We start from the raw sequence: 21,673 nt of genomic DNA on the forward strand, positions 1-21,673 counted from the left end.
AGATAAGAGGCGCTGCCCAGACACGAGTTAGAGGGTAGCTTGTAACAACCTGGCCGATATCTGCGGCTTAAAATACAGGAAAGCTTCTTTTTTTTTTAGTGTCTTCTCCCCCCCGCCTTCCCTCCCACCCCCGGTAAGCAGACTGTTAATTCACGCGCCATTAAAAGAAGAGACGGGTGCGTTCGATTTGTGTTCTGTGTTCTACGACGTGCACATGGTCGGGCATTGTTTTTGTACGTAGATATAATCCAGCAAAGAGTGTCTACAGTGCGGTCATTGCGTTGCAACAGCTTTTTATGGCTGCATTTTGTTGGTGTGAACATGATTTCTCGGAAGTGTATGCAGGTTAATGGGCGGGTCAACGCTTTCTTTCAGAGTTTGCGTTAACTCGCCCGAAAGGCAGGGCTTGAAGCATACGTGTGCGTGCTTTCTTTTAACATATAGATTCCCAATTATTGTGTCTCTGAACTGAAACGAATTTTTTTAATGTATCAGGAACATTCCTGTCTCGAGGTGAGCCCAAGAAATAAGTATACTGAGTGGAACTTTCAAGTTCTTTTCTTCTCCCGCCGAGGTGTGCGCGAAAAAAAAAAATCTGTGTAGGCACTAGAACTTTCGAAGTTCTTCTTTCGTAATCAAGTATTGTGTACCTAAATGTGTATTCATGGCTGTAACTTTTGCGCAACTTTAGACGGAGACCGATACAAAAAGGGACTCAAAGACCTGTACCTGTCACCGTGTAAAGTTGCGCAAAAATTACAGCCATGAATTCAGAATACCAACTAGCCCGCCTAACCGTGTTATTGTAAATGTGTATGTAGCACGTTTTTTCCCTGTTGTACAATATTGTATGCTTAAATTTGCATATGTCATATTTTTGCTTAGTCCAATACTGTGTACATAAAATGTATGTGCAATATATGGGTGTAGTACATGTGTTTTCATGACTTCGAATCAAAGACGTCCTCATATGAATTTTGAATAAATGCAAAGCAAAAATAATGTTTGTGTAACACTCCAATTATTATCGCCACAAAGACAACAATTCGACACCAGAAAACGTACTATTACCTACATGTTTTCTTCGTTCAATCATTAAACACGTTACTGCACACATAACAAACGACGGGCGGCGGCCATTTCGAGTCATCGGCGCCGCTCGTCCAACTTTCGCGCCTGGTTCCATTGCCGAGCGGCCCATGAGGCAGCGACCGGTTTCAGGGGCCGGCGTCGGTTTCAGGGGCCGGCGCGCGGCGGCACGGCCTGGCTGCCGCCGGATAAATGACGTCAGCAGCGTCCGCGACGTCAGCAAACGCCCTTTCCCCCCTCGCCACTCGTTGCCACGGCGATTAATGCAACGTTTCTCAGAGGCCACGTACTACTAGGGGAGGATTTGGCGCTGCTGGCGCGAATTACGTGGGACCACGGTGGATGCGAGAGAGGCCGCCCCGTGATAGCACCCGTACTCCAATTGGATTGGATTTCAATCCAACACAATCCAATTTATTCCAATCCAATCCAAATCAAATGCAATGCCAAGCCAATCAGATCCAATTTAAGCCAATCTGATCCGATCCAAACCAATCCAATGCTTTTCGCGCCTGCGCAGAACGGCCCTTCACGGCACACGCGAAAGCACTCAACCTCGGCCAGTGTAGCTTACGCTACAAAAATGTCGAAATAAAGCAGTTGGATACATGCCGGCCCCATAACGCGAGAGACCCAGGTTCGATTCCGGCCGTTGAAGGCGTTTTCTTTTTTTTTTTTTTTTTTTTTACCCTCGATCATTTATCATCATCGTCAGAGAAAGCTGGCTTTCCTGGGGTGCGTATTGCCGGACAACGGCCTCAGTGAGGATACTGAAGCTTCGCTTTAAAAAGGGTCAGGCAGGATTTTTTTTCCTCTATGGCGCGCGAAAAACCGCATGTCTTAGCAGCCTTCCGTGGCCAATAGCCAATAGCTTTCGCATTATTGCAAAAGAATGCACAGGAGCATTGTGGCGTACGTGATCGCGTGTAGAAATAGTCCTCGTTTGCATTGAATGTCTTCTCAAAGCCTACGTGTTTTCAGAACCATTCAATGTGCGCCGAATACATCTTTACATAACCCACATAATAGCGCTGAAAAAAGAGAGACGGAACAATAAATTTGGGAATGATGAAAAAAAAACGTTTCCGCAAAAGGAGCATTCAAGGAATATACGAGGTTACTTTTCCATCCCAGTCAGATTCATTGACGAAACAGCGCCGAATGAAGCAGTGTGCAAACTTCGTTCACTTTGTCGGTTGAACAACTAACTTCTCGACAGAGCTGTGAGAACTTGGAAGTTTTAGACGAGTGAAGCAAGGATTTTATGTACTTCCTTTCGCTCCATCGCAGACTCGGCTTCGTAGGTTCTTACAGACAATCTACTCTACGGAGGGAACAGGAAGGTACGGACTGGGGACCGACAAGTCCGCGCCCGCAACTTGTTTGCTTGCTCGGCACGTTCGTCCGTAAACGTCAGTGGGCGGCTAAAATGGCTTTGTTTGGCGTAGCGTACGGCAAGAGAAGGCCAGGACTGTATATATATCCGCGTGCGAGAGGAAGCCAGGGTGCAGTGCACTTACACGTTTAACGCCCAGGTATTAGCCCAGCGGCAATAAATAACGCACCATCCGACCGGCGGCCTCACAAACGTGTCAGTCCTGAAGTTGAATTCAATTAGGCGGCTTAATAGAGGAACGTGGCGAAGTTGTAATATATTGTAGGTGAGTGCAGAAGTAGACCGAACATTTTATACATTCTCGAGTTTGGCGGCCGCGCGGCCGCTTTTCTGATGGAGGCGAAAAGCAAAAACGCTCGTGTGTACGAGATTTCGGCGCACGTTAAAGATCCCCAGGTGGTAAAAGTTAATCCGGAGCCCTCCACTACGGCGCGCCTCATCGCCTGCGTTGCGTCGGCGCGTTAAACCCTACAATCAATCAATCAAGTTTGGCGGCTCAATGGGTAATTCACTACACCTACTAAGCACGTTAATTAAAAAGGGAGAATAAAGGGCAACTAAAATGAATGACGATTTCAAATGTGCTTGATTTAGTGCGCAAAGAGTGTTTCTCGCAGTGTCTTAGGGACTGCCGCTTTTCGTGGAAATTCAGCTAAAGGCATGTTTTAGGACCGTGGGCATGTCCCAAACGTGCTTTACGGGCCACAAAAGCTCTGATAGAGTACCTGCAACACACAGGTCTAGACGAGTCTCTGTAAATAACTCACTCAATGTTTCTGTGCGCATCAAGTTCTTGAGCATCTTCATTGCGTCATCAACTGGCGTAGCAAGTTAGGCATTTTAGCTCGGCTAACACCGCCAGACTTCGTTAAAGATCGTTCTCTTTCTCATGACGATTTCATTGAGTCAGACGCCTAATGAGCATGTTATGCGAACCACGTGGATTGCTTGTCCGCTGTCGCTGAAGAAATCCAAATGGCAGCAAGTTTCAATCTCCGAAGGCGGTTCTAAGATACTGGCGCAGTACGGGCAAAGCCCAATGTCCGTGAGTTACATATAGCGTTTGGCTAAAATTTGTCATGCAAATGCTTGAAACCTTACGCGAGAGTTATATGCATGCATGTTGTCACGACGTTCTGGATTACGTAAAAGTGGCAATGAGTGTATATTACGAGGGAATGGTTAGAAGCTAAAGCTCGGCTGGGAATTGGGTCGACTTTTTTTTTTTTTCATCCATCATCAGCAAAGAATTTTAGATTTAAGCATGCGATATGTGGTATTTACTTTATCCCCTATCACATATTAAAGCGAAGGTTTTTTTGGTCATGCTGATGGCGGTATCGTAACGGAAACGCACTGCAGGAATAGCGCTCAGCATTTCCTTTGGTTTGTGGTGCAGGCGTTGGCTTTCGACTTTGGCTGATTTGAAGATAACCTTTGCTTTGCGCTTTGAGAGTTTGAATTTTCGACGACGACGATGGTCTAACGAGTGCGAGGGGGGGAGGGAGAGGGAGTTTAGCTTTTTTGTGTGGGATTCGTTTGCGGGCGTCTGAGTTAGGACTTTGACTCGCAGGCAGTTTCTACTTTGATCGTGGACGCTTGGACTTTGACTCTCAGCTGTTTGCATTTTCATCGTTCACGCTTTGACTCTGATTACAGCGACTTTGGCTTTGGCACTTCGGCGTTTGATCTTATCGCGCCAGAAACCATCGCATTTCAATTATCGTCGTCGTTAGACGAAGGGGCATCTGATTCTTATTATAAGCTTAATCTCAGCGCGTCTACTTTTGTACGGTGCACCTTGTTTCCTGTGGAAGCACACACGTAAAGATTCAGGAAGATAAACAACGTTTCCTCATCTACAAATTTGCTATTAGTTTCAGTTTTTAACCGTTTTTACGCGCTTTCGTTCGAACACAATGATAAATTAAAAAGACGAAAGCTACAAGCATACTAACTTGAATGAAGATATCATGTCTATACAAGAAACCAACGGTATGGATAAATATGAATAGGCAACCACCACAGGGGGCTAAGAATCTCCGTTACGGATAATGGAGACAAAATAAAAACCCACAAGAAATAAAAGCGAAACCCGCTGAAACCTAAACGTAGCTCACAGCTCAACTCAATGCACTGCTCCCCACCCTCGCGTATTTCGCAACGCTTAATACCTGCGTGAATGGCCCGAAGTGAGTCATTAGTGTGCCCGTGATGTTCTAATCTCAATTTCCGTGGATCGACCTCGCCATAAACAAGGATTTCTGTTCTGGAGATTGGGTGAGAAAGCACACCGAAAAAACTACGCCTGGGAAACTACCGGTCAACTAGTTGTGGCTTATGTCCGAATTCCCGCTTTACCCAGTAAGCACGCAGCCGAACACCATTTACATTTGTATAAAGCTACTTTAAAAAGTGTTCAGCCTTACGCAGGCTTGTGCCTGTTGCGTACAAGTAAAAAAAAATCAGCATAAATTCAGAAAATTGTCTACTAATGCGTACCATTCTTATGCCGCTTGTCTTGAGTGTTAGCTATTTAGAGCAAAATATGGCTACGAGTTAAGTTTTGTATTGTTTCGTTTCTCCAATAATGCAAACTTATATATTTATATATTTATATATATTTATATTTATATATTATATATAGTATATATTTTTTTCCCGGAGATACACGGCATACTGCCGAATTGGTCAGTTTACGCCATTTTATTCGTATTTGCAACGTTCTTTTCCGAGTATTTTTTACTTTAGACATCCTTTTTTTAGGAGATGTATACGATGCATATTTTTAATTTTGGCAGTATTTTTTGTAACTTCTTCTTTCAAAGTTTTTTTTTAATATTTTATTTCTATTTACGCTATTTCAACAATTTAATGTGTTACTTCCGGTATGTTTGGATTTTGTGCAATTGCAGGTCGTTAACAGTTTTCCAATTTTCGCTATTTTTTATTCGTATTTGCAACGTTCCTTTCCGGGCTTTTTTGTTCATTATTCGGTTTTTGGAGGAGATGCATAGGATGCATGTTTTGATTTCGTCAGATCATTTTCATAAAATTTTAATTTTTTCTATATTTTTTTATTTTTTGGTTTTTCAAAATTCTGTTCGACCAATATTCTCAATTGTCACTAAACTAAACCCTCTCATTTCGCTGAGCTTTACCCGAACTCAAATGTTTGGTATACGTTATTGTAGATTATTCTTCAGTGTTTATTGGGAGTTACATGGTTTGCCAATTTTCGCTATTTTTATTCGTATTTGCGACGTTCTTTTCCAGGATTTTCGAGTTCATTACTCGTTTTTTAAGAAATGCACGAGATGAATATTTTTGATTTCGTCAGCTCAATCTTGTAAAATTTTTATTCTTTCTTTTTTTTTAGTTTTTCAAAATTCTTATCGACCAATCAACTCCATTTACGCCACTTTAAAGATCAAATCTGTTACTTTCGTCGATACTGCATTTTTGTCCAAATGCAAGGCGTGGCACGGTTTGCCAAATTTCGCTATACTTTTTTTATTTGAGTCGTTCTTTTCCGGGCGTTTTCAGTTTATTCCTCTTTTTTTAGGATATGTACAAGATGCATATTTTTGGTTTGGTCGGTTGATATTTGTAACATTTTTATTTATTTATTTATTTATTTATTTATTTATTTATTTATTTATTTATTTATTTATTTATTTATTTATTTACTTATTTATTTATTTATTTGTTTGTTTATTTATTTATACAGTACTGCCACCCTTGAAACAAGGGCGTAGGCAATTTGTCTATTTGTCTTATTTATACGTTTTTCAGAACTGTGTTCGACCAATGATCTCCATTTACACTATTAAAACGATTAAACGTGTTACTTTCGCCAATCCTGCACTTTTGTGCAAATGCAGGGCGTTACACGGTACTAGCGGGGGAGGGAGAGAGTGCGCCTTAAAAATTATAACGCCTTCTCTACGGTAACAGGGCTTCAGGCAGAGCTTGAACGTTCAATATTGCAACGCCATGACCGCAACACGAAAACCGGAACACTTCTGCCAAAACCAAAACACAATGACCGAAACGAAAACGCTGAACCATCGATCGACCGAAACTAAACCCTTTCATTTCGCTGACCTTTACCAAAGCGAAAATGTTTAGTATACGTTATTGTAGATTCTTCTTCCGTGATTATTGAGGACGTTTACGATCTTCAACGGATCCCGCTATTCCGCGGAGCGAACCACGCGTGGCCTACCCATGCCGCGGTACAAGGTAAACTTTCCGACTAGAGCGCGCGGCTGCGCCCGCGATGTGGCGTAATGCGAGCGACGACACTGACTGTCTTCCATTGTGGCGTGATATAGCGTGACACTTGAGGGGCGCGCCACGCCAGCTGCGGACGATGAGCAAGAGCTGCGCCCACGAAGGGGAATCTCCGGGAGTGTTTCAATCTATAATTCAATCTAAAAGCTTCAACAGGGCACAGTTAAAACTTTTAAGTGCAATGCAGCGACCCTAAACCTGCGTCCACCGGCGATGTCCGCGCACGTGGAGATGGGCGCGCGCAGCCTGGCCGCTGACATGGCACATACCCATGTGGGGGATTGGCCAGGAATCTCGTCTTCCTTGGCAACGGGGGGAGATGGGCGCGCGCTGCCTGGCCGCTGACATGGCACATACCCACGTGGGGGATTGGCCAGGAATCGGGCGTGAGAAGGGCTAATGCACCCGCTTAAAGGAGTACTGACACGAAATTTCAAAGCTGAGATCCGCTCTAGCAATCAAGTACAACGACAACACAAATAGGTGTCTGTGAATAAATGCATCTTTCTTTCTTTGTAGTTGTGTGTGTGTGTGTGTGTGATCTCTCTTTCGCGAACATTACCGAACCGCGCAAATTCAACTCGTGCATTCGCACTTTCACATTCTTCCCCTCGGGGAAAGGCGGGGAATTTTTATTCCCCGCCAATCCCCCCGGATGGGCACTTGCCAAACATTTAAAAGGCATCATCGTCGTGGCCAGCGGAGTCATCGTCGTCGTTAAAGCACGTCGATAAAGTTGGATTTGCCGCAAAGCGTTTTACCGCACGCCACCACCGACGGCGCAAGTCGGCCAATGCAAGCTTCGCTTGAAAAAGTAGTTGAAGTCTACCATTTATCCGGTCAGCACTCGGTCGTTGCTAGTATACGTTTTATCTAGTAATTACGCTTACATGAACGTCTCTGGTGCCCGAGACTTGAGCGCACTTAGTTCGCACGTTCCGATTCCTATCTCCTGCTATTCGCAAGCCATTTTTTTTTATCTCCTGATCACTACTCCCCCATTGCAGGGTAGCAAACCGGTCTCTGCACCTGGTTAACCACGCATCCTTGCCGTTCGCTGTTCTCCTCCTAAAAGTAAATACGTCGAAGCTATAAGCTACTAAAGCCCAACGTTCACCCATTAATGTGCTTCATTCCATATTGCTTCCCCTGGGCCCCTTTTCTCCAACCAGATCCAACTATTTCATTGTTTCTCTCGGACTGCCCCGAGATTACATATTTTGTGTTCCATAGGTTGGCCTGGTGGGAGGCGGTAGAGCCCGTGCAATGGAGAGCCTGATATTCGGGAAGTCTCGCTAAAATATGGATTCAGTTAATCTCAAACTCCAAGACAGGAAGAAGTTAAATGATCCGGATTAATCTAAACCACCTGGTTTGGCGTAGCATGCACCGTAACCCCTAGCACAGACAAATCTGCATGTGGGATACAACAATGTCCCAAGAATGCAACTAATGATTAGAGCTCAGCATTATCGATCCTAAACAAAAGAGGCACCAAAACATGCCTGGTCACCTTGGTGTAGACTTAGAGAATTTTAGCATACGTAATACAGCAATTTACTGCTGCCGAAAAGGTACCTACACCACCTATTATTTATTACTTGTGCCTACTGATGCGCAGGGGGAAAAAAGAGGTACAAACGGGGGCAAATCTGGTTTGGAAACCACTGCCGGAGATTGCAGCCTAATCCATCTACACGCATCAAATCACGACCTCCTTGTGGTGGCGATCGCCGACGCAACTTCCTCCTGGCAGAAGATCATTACCGGTAGAAGCCCCTGTGACGGCCTTCCAGAAGTCTACGTGTTCCGCCGGCATTTACACACACGGCTGCTACCACCCTCCTCGGAGCGCCTCTATTGAGTTAGCGATCACCACACGCATATTGAATATGGTAATTCCCACCGGGAATGCACCACGTCTCAGTGCAGCGCTTCCGGGGAGTCTCATATTATGCGCTTCCCCACTCATTGATGCTTGCTCTGTTCGTCTCTTCTTTTCATTTTACTGACGGGTCTCTCGTCCAAAACTTCCCGAAACTCCTCACATCACGTATTTCTTGCATTCTAGCTTTGTATGAAGGTGGAATACTTTCCACTCAAAAGCCTCTGCCATTTTACGAATTTACTTTAAATCTTTCGGAAAAACATGACATCACGTGCAGCAGCCAATACCTTTACATTATGACGTCGGCGATATTTTCTAATGCCTCTGATTTTCAAAAACGTGGTAGCAGTTGTGCCCCAACAATGCCCACATTAGTAGTTTCTCTGACTAAATAGGTCTATTCTGAACGTTCAAGGTTACGTCTTCGGGCACATGAGCCCAGAATCTTGATTAATGCGCAATATTTCGGGTGGCAGCACTTGACAACTACATTACTACGACTAATTTATCACCGGACGTACTTCTACGTGCGTTTGTGTAAGCTTGATCTATTTGGAAAACAGCGTTAAGTAATTTTGTTATACTTGGTCCAAGGTATTCTCTTTTTAAGCTCTGGTAATGCGTATAAGAAATATCGGTTAGTTCTACAACTGACTTTTGTGTATCAAGCATAGCTTGTACTACATAGCTTGAGCTCGAAGGCTCCCGCTGGGCTTTGTTATGGTCACAGAGCAAATAATCTAGCACTTTACAGCGTCAGCTGCCATTGTCATAGTGTCATTTAGCCTGGAGCTAAAGCAATCGCGATATTTTTCTTTTTCCGCAGACAGGCACCCTATACCACATCGTTTGGGAGTGCTCCCACACGCCGCAACTCACACCAAACCCCAATCCCTCCTTTCAGCAGTGGGTGGAGATGCTGACCAGTTCTGACCTCTCCGACCAACAAACGTTGGTCGAGAGAGCGAAGAAGGCCGGTAGACTCCAAGGGGTCCTGGACTGAGGACTCCTCTCACCGGGCAGGTGCCCCTGACACCAGCACCTTGCTGTTTAATAAAAATTTATTCCTCCTCCTCCTATCTTGTCTCCTCTTGATTTACCCAGGGCTAAATGTATCCTATCTTGACAAACATCGACTCAATTTGTTCGCAACACCGGCTCCCTCTTTAGCGTCATGTTTAAAAGGTAATTTCATTCAAGAAACCTTGTGTTTTTTACGAAGAACTTACTAGATAATAGTGATGAAGTACGCTGTAGGAAAAAAAATTATTTCGTAGATTGCTCGAAGTAAGAATGTTTATAAGTTATCAGGCCATGATAGTGATGAGCTTTCATTTTAATGCAAATTGTTGGAACCTAATGGCTCGTTCACAAGGTGCCGTCGTACCATTTATGAAAGATACAATACTATCCTTGGTCACACTTCGTAAGACTATCGTCTTTCTTGGACGTTCTGGCCATTATGACAAGCCCCTGTTTATTTCATCGCCTCTTATTAATTATAACAAATAGATTTCATTTTGTCTAGTTAACGCCGAGGTTGTCAGTTTGCTTGGGCTTTTAATTGTTGATTTTTTGTGGTTTTCAAGCCGAATATGTGGCTTTTGATATCGACGCCTGTGTTAGTAATAAAAAAACATGAGTATTCTAGAATACTTGCCGAAACTTATGTATTAAGACCGCGCCGGTACGGTCGAGGGCCCCTTAAATTAAACTTGTTTTGATTCACACCTTCTATACAGAAAAGGTACTAAAACAATTAGCACTGTCCGCGAGGCCGTATTGAATGAACCATTTTATTTAGGAAGGTGGCACGTTGGCCTTAAAGACAATACATTCACCGTACCTAGCTAAGCCGCCTTAATGTGGGCAGTATTTTTTCGGTGGCAGTTTGAATGTTTTCATTATTTATTTCACATCTTTCTGTGTTTAACGCCGCATCATTTCTTCTCAATTTTGCCTAGTTTCAATGCATCCGTTCTGGGTTTAGAGCCGCAAACGTTCAAGTCCTAGCCAATCTCACCCGACGTGGCTTGTGTAATTCCTTCTGCAAAGTCATCATCATCATCATCGTCAATTGCACGTTTGACGCCTAATGAGGAAGAAGACGCCCTGCAATCCCTAGAAGTCTGCTCCAGTCGACGAATTACCAGTACATTCGTTCCAATTCACACTTCCTGCATCCTGTAGATCACTGCATCGTCTATTGCTACGCCTTTCGATCTCAAGACGACTTCGGAATGGAACCAACTAATTCTGTGAGCACGCCAAACGCTGAGGACAACTGGTTTCCCCTGCCGGATCTGAATGACAGGAGCAGGGACCTCTCTGGGGGCGCAGTGAGTAGGGCGCCTTGTGAAGACGCTCTGCCCGGTCACTCCGCCAGTAAACAGACTCATCCAGTAGCGGTACCTAAAAGCCGCTCATCGAACCAGGAATTGTCTGATTCTCAGCACCCGGAGGATCGGCATTACAATCTCACTAATTCCTTCCCTGGAGACGATATTCCATCACCAAACAAGGCTCAGTCACCAGCATGCCCTTTCCCCAGATTCCCGGATACTGTGACTGGCAACCCGACGAGCACTGTCTCCTTCCCCACTGGGGAAGCATCCACGCGGAAGCAAGCTTCAGGCCCTGTCTATCCACCGTTAATACTCAAGAAGCCTGCAAACGATTTTAAGAGCTCACCAAACTCGTCTAGTCCACCCAACTCCCCGGCAAGCTTTCCGACCTCACCTATCTCACCAAGGATGGAAGAAAGCTCTCTTACACCACAAACCACAGATGGCGCCGAACACACTGCTCCTCCAATACCCGAAAATAGTGACACGGACGTGTCCACAGAATCCGATGAAGTCACGGCCATTGCCGAAAGAAAAAGAAGTGCAGTCAACGCGGGTGATACAGCCTCTTTTCCTCCCTTACAAGCTCGGCAGTCTTACAGAGAACAACGGACTATCGCAGAGCAACGCTCATTCCCTGATGCTTTGCAGGCGACACTCAAGCCACATCAAGCAGTAGACAAAAAAAGCCAAGTTGCGTCGCTTCTTTCGAATCCATCGAAGCCCTCAATGTTGAAGAAACTGCTTTTGGGAGAGAGCGCTGGGAGCCCTTATTGGCGGACACTGAATACAGACGACACTACTTCTGCCCTTGAGGACCAGCCAGAAAACATGCCTGCAAGAGTCGTTTCCAACGCCAACGCCGGAGAGCAGGCCGCGGAAAACATTGCTAGAGCCGCCAGTACTGACGAAGGGGCCGAAGTCGAGGTTGGAACCGTGAAAAAGGTTTTACTCGTGCCAACTCCGACCACTTCCGTCCTCGACGAAACAGCTGAAGCTCCCCGTGAACTCCGCTCCGGTGTCTTGAGCATTGTGGGAATCGACGATGAGGAGAGCGGTGACCCGGCCCCGGAGACCGATATCTCTCTGCAATCGTCCACGGGGGTTCAGTTTCGACAGATCAAGCCGGAACGCAGATCTAACCTATGGGCGTCTTCTAGAATACATGATGGCGTAACACTTTCGGAAGACAGTTGGGGCAGCACCACGCTGCGGAAGACGTCCATCTTTGCCCGCTTCGTCGCGCCCATGTCGACAGCCTTTCGCTCCGTCATCTTGGTAGCGACCACACGCAGGTTTTTCATGTTGATAATCTTTGGCCTAGCCACCATGATGCCGTCCTTTCAGTGGATCGAGTATTCGATTGTCTCCAGCCTGATGCAGCGACATTACCACGTCAGCGGTAGCACCATCTGCTGGACGTCCATGATTTTTCATGTCGGCTATATCACTTCAGTTTTTCCGTGTGCCTGGATTTTGGACAACTACGGTCTACGCGTAACCGTTGTCTGCAGTTGCTGCCTCACGGTGATCGGCTCTTGCATCAAGTTGCTAAGCGTAGCTACCGATCGCTTCAGTTTGGTGCTCATTGGCCAGGCGTTCCCGGCGTATGCCACGGCTTTCACAGCAACTGTACCCACTCGGCTGGCATCTGCGTGGTTCAAGTACGATGAACTATCCGCTGCAAGCGCAGCGGCAATGCTAGGCCCTCACTTTGGCACAGCTCTGGGATTTTTTGTTCCGCCACATGTCGTCAATACGGACAACGTGGAAAGATCTCTGAGAATGCTTTGCATTTTCGTTGCCGTTATGAGTTGCCTCGCCCTCCTAGTCACCATCGTGGCCTTCGATGAAAAGCCCGAGCACCCACTCAGCTTTTCCGAGATTCTCAACCTTTCCGCCCGTACGAAGCCTTCTTTAAAAGAGGAAATGCATTCGATGCTTGGTGACCGCTACTTTATTCTCCTCCTCGTGTCTTACGGCCTCAACGTCGGCTGTTTATACTCAATTTTGACTCTTCTGAACCCAATAATCCTGACCTATTTTCCAGATGAAGCAAGCTTCGCAGGCCTACTCGGACTTTCGATTGTGTCTTCCGGTGTCCTGGGCTCTTGGGTTGGCGGCATTGTCGTCGACAAAACTTCCATGTTCAAGGAAGTTACGCTCACCGTGTACGTATGCTCAGGCGTAGCGTTGCTCCTGTTCGCCGCTCTCGTGCCGATTAGATCTCACACTGCTACCATGATTGTTTGCCTATTCCTCGGCTTCTTTATGATTGGCTACATACCCCTTGGAATGCAACTAGTGGCCGAAATGACGTATCCGCACTCCGAATGGCTGCCCGCGTGCTTTCTGGGAATATCCGCACAAGGCGTGGGACTTGTACTTATTCCAGTCTGCGCTTTCGTCCAGGATGAGTTTGGAGTCGTTGCAGCAAATGGCTTCATGACCGCAGTGCTTGTCATCGGCTGCTTGATGACAGCTATGCTTCGCGCAGAGCTTAAGAGGCAGCATGCTTTTAACCGTGCGCAGCGGAATCGCCCGAGGATGTTTCCGCCGCCGGCATCTGACCGGATATCTAGCATCGACGATGAACAGCCAGAACTTTGACCTGATGATAATGGCTCACAACAGCTCTTCCTGAGTTATTCTGTGCTCCGCTACCCAGAGCTACTATGTGTTTACATTGTTATAAGAGTATTATTTCGCTTTTACAGGGTACATAGAAAACTTATTTTTCGTTCTGTAAACTTTTGTTGAAGCAACGATATCATAGCAGCTAGTATCCTATCCAGTTTACCTTTTTTTTTAAATTAAACGCAGACAATAAATTTACAACCAAGACAACCCACCGTCTCTTTGTAAGTTCTGCGTGCGTGCCAGTTTTCAATGTACAACCCTTGGGTCAAACGGCATAAAGGGAGGCAAGTTTGAGTGGTTGAAGCCCCTGCTGAACACTTCTGGCTGCTTCCTCTACACCAGGGGTCGACAACCTGCATCCCGCCGGCCTGCATGTGGCCCACGGGGCAGTGTTATGCGGTCCCGGGAAAATGACAGAACCCCCCTTCCCCTCCTTGTCACTTCAAGGACAGCATGTCAGGTTTAATCTCAAACGGGGCTAAACAGGAATACAGAAACATCGCCTGCAGGAGACAATTTTTTCTCTCCCGCCCCCGTCCCCCCTCCCCCCCCCCCCCCCCCCCCCGATTTGCCGTCCGGCCCCCGTCGTCTCCGCTTCATGCGACTGGGCCCTCCACCTCAAAAGGTTCCCCACCCCTGCTCTACACAAATCTCACCACTACCTCCGTCGACGCCGGTGCAGTCAGCAGCATCGAATAAAGGCATGTGGCGTGAAAACTCTTCTCGCCTAAGGAGTGATAAATCCTTGGTTATGAAGCCAACCTTAGAAGAAATATTGCGGCGAAGCCAATGTGACAGTGAAGGCTAACGAGGGGCAACTTGAGGTACGTAATGCAAACCATTCAACTACGCTCTTTGAACGGAAACAAAAAAAAATGGGAGCCCTGCTTCGTTCGAGGGAGGGGAACAGCACACTTTGACGAGACGAGAGACGAAGAAGGCGACAAACGCATGATTTGTTATTGGCTGTTTGATGACAGCTACACTCCAAAGCAGGGCTAAAGGCCGGTTCACACCTGCCACGAAAGCGAGCGAAAGCGACGGGAATTCCATCGTTTCGTCGCGCGGCGACAAAAATTGCTCCCGACCATTCGACAAAAACGATCATCGCGTGACAAAGCGACGGAATTTCTGTCGCTTTCGTCGCAAGTGTGAACGGGCCTTAAGAGGCAGAAGACTGAAAACTCTTTAAATTGCGTTGTTTCCCTCCTTCGCACCAAGAACAAACATGCCCAAGCATCAACCCTCGCCAACTTGGTCCTGCTGACAAAGACCGGGAAGCACAGGATGTGTTAAGGGTTTTATACTGCCGACAGTGTAGAGCTTAGTTGCGTGGTTGGTCGCAGCGGTACTGTAGGTTACTGCACCAGCATGCAGCTGCTTGGCTACTTGGCGGCGCTGGAGAACCGCTTTGTTTTGTTTGGGTGGGTAGGTCAGTTGGACCGCGGTAGCCGTGAGCCGTGTAGTGAGTCGCCTCTCATTGCAGTCTTGGGTTTCCTGTCCAATACGTGTGGGCGACAAGTTAGCGAAAGAAGAACATAAGGCTGGTTACGCTTTAACCCTAATACCTTGTTTACTGACACTACGCTGGACTTTTCTGGTGGCAAATGCTGGGTCCTGCCTAGACTGACGCATGCGCTCGGCGTCTTGGGCAAGAACTGCTCTATTTAGTGACACTACTTCTGCCTAGACTTCAAAGATAATCTGCAAACATAATCTTTATCAGAAACACATGGTGGGGGTCCCATTGTTCACAGGCACCTTATTGTAGCGCAAGCTACACTACGCTACCTCGGGCAGTATTCGCGGGGGAACCAATTTTGTCCTTTACCGCTAGAGGTCAAACCACACCCCCATCCCAGTCGAAAACCACAACAGAAATTTCTGTCGCAGAATAGAAATTTCTGTTGTACAACAGGAATATCTGTCGCAGAATAGAAATTTCTGTTGTACAACAGGAATATCTGTCGTAGGATAGGGATCTCTGTTGTGACTACAGGATGGTCTGTTGTGCGACAGGAATCTCTGTTGTAGAACTGCAGAATGTCTGTCGCACGACAGAGATTTCTGTTGTACGAGCTTCAGAATGTCCCATTCCCTTACAGAATAATCCTGTCGTGTATTCTGTTGTGATTTTTGACTGGGATCCGCAAGCGCCCGGCACGGAGCAGCGGCCCAATAACGCGTAGAGATAGGCGGCAGGGGAGAGATAGTCGAGGAGGGAAAGGGGACGTGCGCAGAACCCGTGCGCGGGACGTGGCGGAGGAAGGCGAGGAGGCCGCCGCCGCAGCGACAAGGGCGCGCCACGAAGGAAGGTCTCGAGGCCACGTGCGGCGCAGAACCGTGTGCGGCAGAGGAAAACAAACATCCAGCTGTGGTCCCTCGTACGGCGGCGAGGCTTAAACAACGTTGTGAGGCGAAAAAGAGAAAAATTCTACTGTTGCGTACAGCTTCTCTACCTTCAAGTCTTACGCATTAGTGTGAGCTTCTTTCCTTTTTATCCATAATGAGGTTTCGATGCTTGTTTTTGGGTTTCCTTAAACGAATTTTCAGCTCTATGCTGTATGCCTGATTAGCCTGAAGCATGCGCTCGCCGTCTTAGGCCTTGGCGCCTTGGTGTTTTTGCCAACGGCGATCATTTTGCCCACGGTGGTAAAACCGTTGGGGGGTAGAGGTATACAGCTTTGCTCTAAAGTCTACAGAGGAATGAGTGAACACTGTCATATTTGAACTATGATGTTATACATAAATAAAGTCAACTCAAGTCAAGTCATGCTTTTATTATTCCGAAAATATATTGGAATGGCATCGTGGAAGCCGGGATTTCTTTTCTTACAGCTTCGCGGTGCCCCAGGAAGCCAATATGAGGCAGGCAGGCAGCCCCAGACAATAGTGAGTCCGGAATATCCTTAAGTGAATGACACCGTAATCGTAGCTGTTGAAACTTTAATTAATCAAAATTTATTTCTAGCTTGTGTATGGCTGGTTTTAGGTGGATGTAAATTGAAGAAACCGTTACGTAAAGCTAGCACCCGTTTTCATATCGGGAAACCATTTTTATGGTCCGAGATAGTGTCACGAACCATGCATTTTGTTGGTATACTTCTGTTTTGTTTTTACCACCCGGCGGCGCCCTGTTGTTTTATCAGAGTTTCAAGAAAAGTGCCTGTATTCTTTCCTTTCTTTTGAATCGCCCGGGCTAACTTATTTTGATAGCGAGAGTGTTTAGCCCTGTCGCCACTAGCCTAGAATAATCTTCTTTGATCTCCAGCGTCCTCGTTGTAATTCGGCGTTTCGAAAAACAACCCCGCCGAAAGATAAGTGCTCCCAGGGCAGCAGCCGCGGTATTTGATTCGCCGACACTCGCCTGCGCACGTCACTTTGCTGACTGCTGTTTCGTCGCCTGTGTATTCTTTGAGTTGTTAGGGGAGCACGAGTTCGCTCCGATAAACATTTTTCCTCCGAGACATCTGCGTCATCTTTGGCTACCTGACAATAGTTTACGTAACTATTTCACCGCTAATGCGCGTACGTTGGTGCTCATATCATAACGTATGCGTTCAGAGCTACTAAAAAACTTGAGCAATCGGATTCCTTAACTCATGAAAGAGCATGGGATGTGAATACCTGAAATTATACAATTCACATGGAAATTCTTATTTCTAAATAACCTGGAAAATGAAGGCTATGATCCTGCCGTCGGTGTTCAATTTACCATGGCGCGAAGTAGATTTTGTTTCTTGCCATATTTTTTTATGACTAGCAATATTGAATTTCGAAGACCATACTTATATAAAAAGAGCCTAAATCATGTTTAAGATGTGACTCGCAATACTGAATTTCGAACACCCTGCATATAGTATATAAAAAGTCTAAAGTTTTATTTTAATTCGAAAGTTTGCCCTGCGGCGTAACAATACAAGAGTTCACAGGTACATGAACAAGTAGATCCCCAGGTGGTTAAAATTAATCCGCAGCCCTCCACTACGACGCGCCTCATCGCCTGAGTAGCGTCCGCGCGTTAAAACCCACAATCAATCAATTAAATAAATTCCCTACATTAAGTCCGAGAGTTGTCCATGAAATGTTCCATGAACCCAGCGCTGTAGATCTGGGGGTTAAGTTATGCTTAAGATTTTCAAGATTTTTCAAATCAACCTCATTACGGAAATTCACATTTTCAGAAGAACCCATTTTTCCTTCCACACTACAGAAATCCCTAAAACCATTCTTCTTTAAACTCGAATAATCTTTTTTACAATAACATTGATACTCATATTATCTTTAGGTTCCAATATCGGCTGCACTTCATCAGATAAGGTATATGCCCACTGCCTTTATTACCAGTGTATCAGTGGACTGTTGTTCCCAACATTTGCCTCTGCGTAGTGAAGTGGCCTTCCACCCATTTTTGCCGAGTGACTGAATAAACAAACACGCTGTTTCTAAGCCATCGCTAGGGAAGGTCGCCTAGCACCACATCGGTTTTGCAACGTTTTCAAACCGCAATGTTTGTCAGCTGCCGTTGGGTCTTCTTTGAACGAGGTAGGTGGTCGCCCGTTCACATCGGCGGCATTCGAGCACGCGCATGCGCAAGCCGTGCAGCTGTCGATGCCACGTGCCGTCCGCAGGAATCAGACAAAGTTTGTCGAGTCGTAGGCGGCGTCGACGGGCGTTACGTGGATGGTGGTGTTGAGTATCCAGGGCAGGAAGTGGGAGACGCTGGTGTACACCCCGGGGTAGGCGGCCGAGCCGCAGCCGACTCCGAAGGACACGATGCCGATCACTTCGTGGTAGGTCTCGCCGTCGCGCTGGACGTCCACAATGAGGGGACCGCCGGAGTCTTGCTGCGAGAGAATGAATGAATGAATTAATGTATGAGTAAAAGAAAGACAGAAAGAAAGGAAGAAAAATGAAAGAGAGAGAGATAACGGAAGAATAGAAAGAGAGAGAGAGAAATGGAGAGAAAGGAAAAAAGAAGGAAATAAAAAATAGAGTAAAAGAAAGAAAGAAAGAAAGAAAGAAAGAAAGAAAGAAAGAAGGAAAGAAAGAAAGAAAGAAAGGATGCAAAAAAGTATGAAGAAAGAGAGAGATAAAAACCAGAATGAAGAAAAAAATAGAGAAATAGAGAGAAAGATAACAGAATGAAGAAAAAAAAAAGAAATAGAGAGAGAGACAACAGAATGAAGAAAGAGAGAGAGAGAGAGAAAGAGAAAGGAAGGAAGAATAAATGACAGAAGGAAAGAAAGAAAAAATAGAGAAAGAAAGACAGAAAAACATGCTAGAGATAAAGAAAAAGGCAGAAAGGGGGCAGGGATAGCGAGAGAAAGAAAGAAAGAAAGAAAGGAATAAAGAAAGAAAGAAAGAAAGAAAGAAAGAAAGAAAGAAAGAAAGAAAGAAAGAAACGGTTTTTTCCACTATCAGTTGCCAGTCGGCACCCGTCCTGTACGCTTCTTTCTCATTCCCTCGCCGCCTGTCTAAGCTCTTCCACACCCAGATGAACAGGAACGAACTCACCGAATTTTATTTATTCTTAAACAACTGGACAAGTTAATCATTGAAACATTACAAAAATCGTCAAAAATGGAATATGCGTTTTCAAGGGAGATTCGCACTCTCGTGCTCTGAACTTCTCTGAACATAAAAGCTATATCGAACCGCTGGGATGAAAACGTGCGTACCCGCACCACTGACATTCTGGAAGTAGATTAATAATGCTTCCACGATCAGGGAACGAAAGAATTCTGGCCTGACTCGAGCCCCATCAGTCATTCCTTCAGACGCCTTCACTCGCAATGAAGCAGCCCTTTTGGGGCGCCTTTGTGCAGAAGCATTCACCCGGCTAATCGAGACTATATCGAATAATAGAAAGTGAATCAAACGCAGTCGACAATTTGTACAAGGCATCGACAGGTATTCAGTACGCTGAGGTTACACCTTGCTCCAATTTTGCTGTCTCTTCAGGTAGTCCGAACCCCCAAATACCGTCGAGAGCGCGCCCTTTAGACAATCGGAAGCCTCCACACAGTGGCTTCGTAGCGCGAATTCATGTTTTTACGAGACGAACATCTGCACAAAATGCGATGATATGTGCCTCGACCAGTGCGGAGCAGTTGGTTTCCCAACCCGCCCATTGACGTTTGATATGCGTGTGTACGTACAGCACGCGAAGTAACAGATAAGCGATGTTTGAGTCTACAGGTTTGGGCATGATTAAGCATAAGCAAGTGCAGCGATCGCGGTATGCGAACGGTGACAGTGTAATACTGCGCGCTAGCGCACACACGCACACGTACACAAACACAGACAGGCATACACGGACACTTTTGCAGGATTTGCTCATTTCGGCGACGAGGCAGTGCGACGTTTGGTTGCAGCTAATGAACAGACGATAATACACTCTGACAGATGCGTATTCATGCGCGTAAAGTGATAAGCAAAGGTCTGCGAACCACGACAGTGTCAATTTCACGACAAAGCTTTTTTTCTGTGGCAGCACGTACAAGTGTTGAATGAGGGCGAGGGGTTCTTAAACCCACCTATCACACCGAATACAATCCCGTTAGCTGCTGCACGAAGAATAAATTTTCTTTAACTGCCACTCTGTTGCTCCGTAACATTTTCTCATAGCTGTGTGTGCACATTGATGGTATTGTTTTATAGCTAAGCAGTTAAACTATACACGCACATGAGCGCAAATTTATATTCAGCTCTGTGTACCTACATAATGGCTAAGAAGATTGCTGCCCTACCTGGCATGCGTCGACACCGCCGGCCGTCGTGTTACCAGCGCAGATGAAGTGTTCGTTGATTCCGTTGGGGAACTCGCGTTCGTAGCTCCCCAGCGAATGGTAGGCTCGGTCGCATGCCGCGTTGTCCACCAACGGCACCTGCGCCTCCTGCAGGATCGCCTGTAGAATGCCACCTGCAAACATTTTGCGTAGCCGCGTTCAGGTACTCCTCCCTTCGGCGGTGTACAAGGCATATTCCCCTGACTTTGAATCATACAATAGGCATTGAGTTGGTGGTGGTTGTTTTCGTTTTTTTATGCACGTATGTACTGTTACGATTCTGCGCACCGCTTCCATGTTCACGCGTGTTGCAGGTTTTGCGGAGTGTTCGGTGTAAGAAAGCCTGCCTCGGACAGGTCACAACGTGCCGGAGAACGGCCGGCATGGCCGCCTCCCTGTCGGTGATTCAAACTTCGGCGGCTGCAACGAATCTACGTGTAGCAACTTGCTTCGAGGGACGCGAACGCCGAAGCCGAGATCTTATCTCCCCGCTCGCTAAAACTCAGCGTGCGCCACTACTGCCGGCCCCTCACGAACTCTGGTAAGAGCGTTGTGTGTGTCTGTGCTATGTTTGCGACGTGTGCAAAAGCACTAGGAGAACTGTTTGACCGTTAGAGCTTCATTCCTTTCGGAACAGAGAATCAATGCTGTCGCTCTGCTCGAGTCCTGTACTGTAACCTCGCCCGGAAGGGTATTGTCTCTCTATCGCTTCGGCTTATCGCTCGCCATGCAGTAAACCAGTTAAGTTTGCCTTCGGCTTCTTGTTGTCGTAACCAAGGCAGCAACCTTTGCTGGCCGCCATTCACCACGCTACCTTACGGTACGGAGTCCGGATGGGGGACGCCTTCCCGTCGATAACAGTATTCGCACCAGATTACTTACTATCATTTCCTTGCATTACGCATACTGTAACTATATCTTGTTTCTCACGCAGAACCACAGGGACCGCATTTAACACAAGGCAAAAGAGGGAACTGCGCATATTTCTTCGGTCACTTATATGTTATCGACATTCGCCGAATCAATTCCGTCTGTCTTTTTCGTAAATCATTCGATGCAACCGAAAACGTTAAACGCATATTTACTATACTAGGAAAGCCAAAAAGCTGCGTTAGCTCAAAGTTTAGTCAGTGAAGCCTACCGAGGCGACCACTATCGCGGGGATTCTCTCCTGGAATCGCAACGGCTAGTTCGCCCAACCCTTCGCTTATTCTACATTTAGCTCGTT

General features: G+C 46.3%; 2 protein-coding genes across 4 annotated transcripts in view; one reads left to right on the plus strand and one right to left on the minus strand.

Annotated features, from left to right (window-relative positions):
• The first annotated feature begins 11,845 nt into the window (after positions 1–11,845).
• LOC144175265 (choline/ethanolamine transporter flvcr2a-like) lies at positions 11,846–13,624 on the plus strand. Its single transcript, XM_077704359.1, has one exon. The coding sequence runs from the start codon at positions 11,846–11,848 to the stop codon at positions 13,622–13,624; it is 1,779 nt and encodes a 592-aa protein (XP_077560485.1).
• A 2,795-nt stretch (positions 13,625–16,419) lies between these two features.
• LOC144174608 (prostasin-like) overlaps positions 16,420–21,673 on the minus strand; it is a 33,876-nt gene continuing 28,622 nt past the window's right edge. For all 3 annotated transcript variants that reach the window (XM_077703383.1, XM_077703382.1, XM_077703384.1), the window contains 2 exons: positions 20,407–20,579; positions 16,420–18,501 (listed from right to left, as the gene is read on the minus strand). In XM_077703383.1, coding sequence (XP_077559509.1) covers positions 18,289–18,501; positions 20,407–20,579 — 386 coding nt within the window. In that variant the 3' untranslated portion in view covers positions 16,420–18,288. The remainder of the gene's footprint in view (positions 18,502–20,406; positions 20,580–21,673) is intronic.

Source organism: Haemaphysalis longicornis, unplaced genomic scaffold, assembly GCF_048455015.1.
Source record: "Haemaphysalis longicornis isolate Haplotype H1 unplaced genomic scaffold, Haemaphysalis longicornis Haplotype H1 scaffold_3, whole genome shotgun sequence".
Classification (NCBI taxonomy): Eukaryota; Metazoa; Arthropoda; class Arachnida; order Ixodida; family Ixodidae; genus Haemaphysalis; species Haemaphysalis longicornis.

What these genes read in the sequence shown, in the direction of transcription:
- LOC144175265 (XM_077704359.1), top strand. Translation starts at nt 11,846, where the DNA reads ATGCCTGCAAGAGTCGTTTCCAACGCCAACGCCGGAGAGCAGGCCGCG.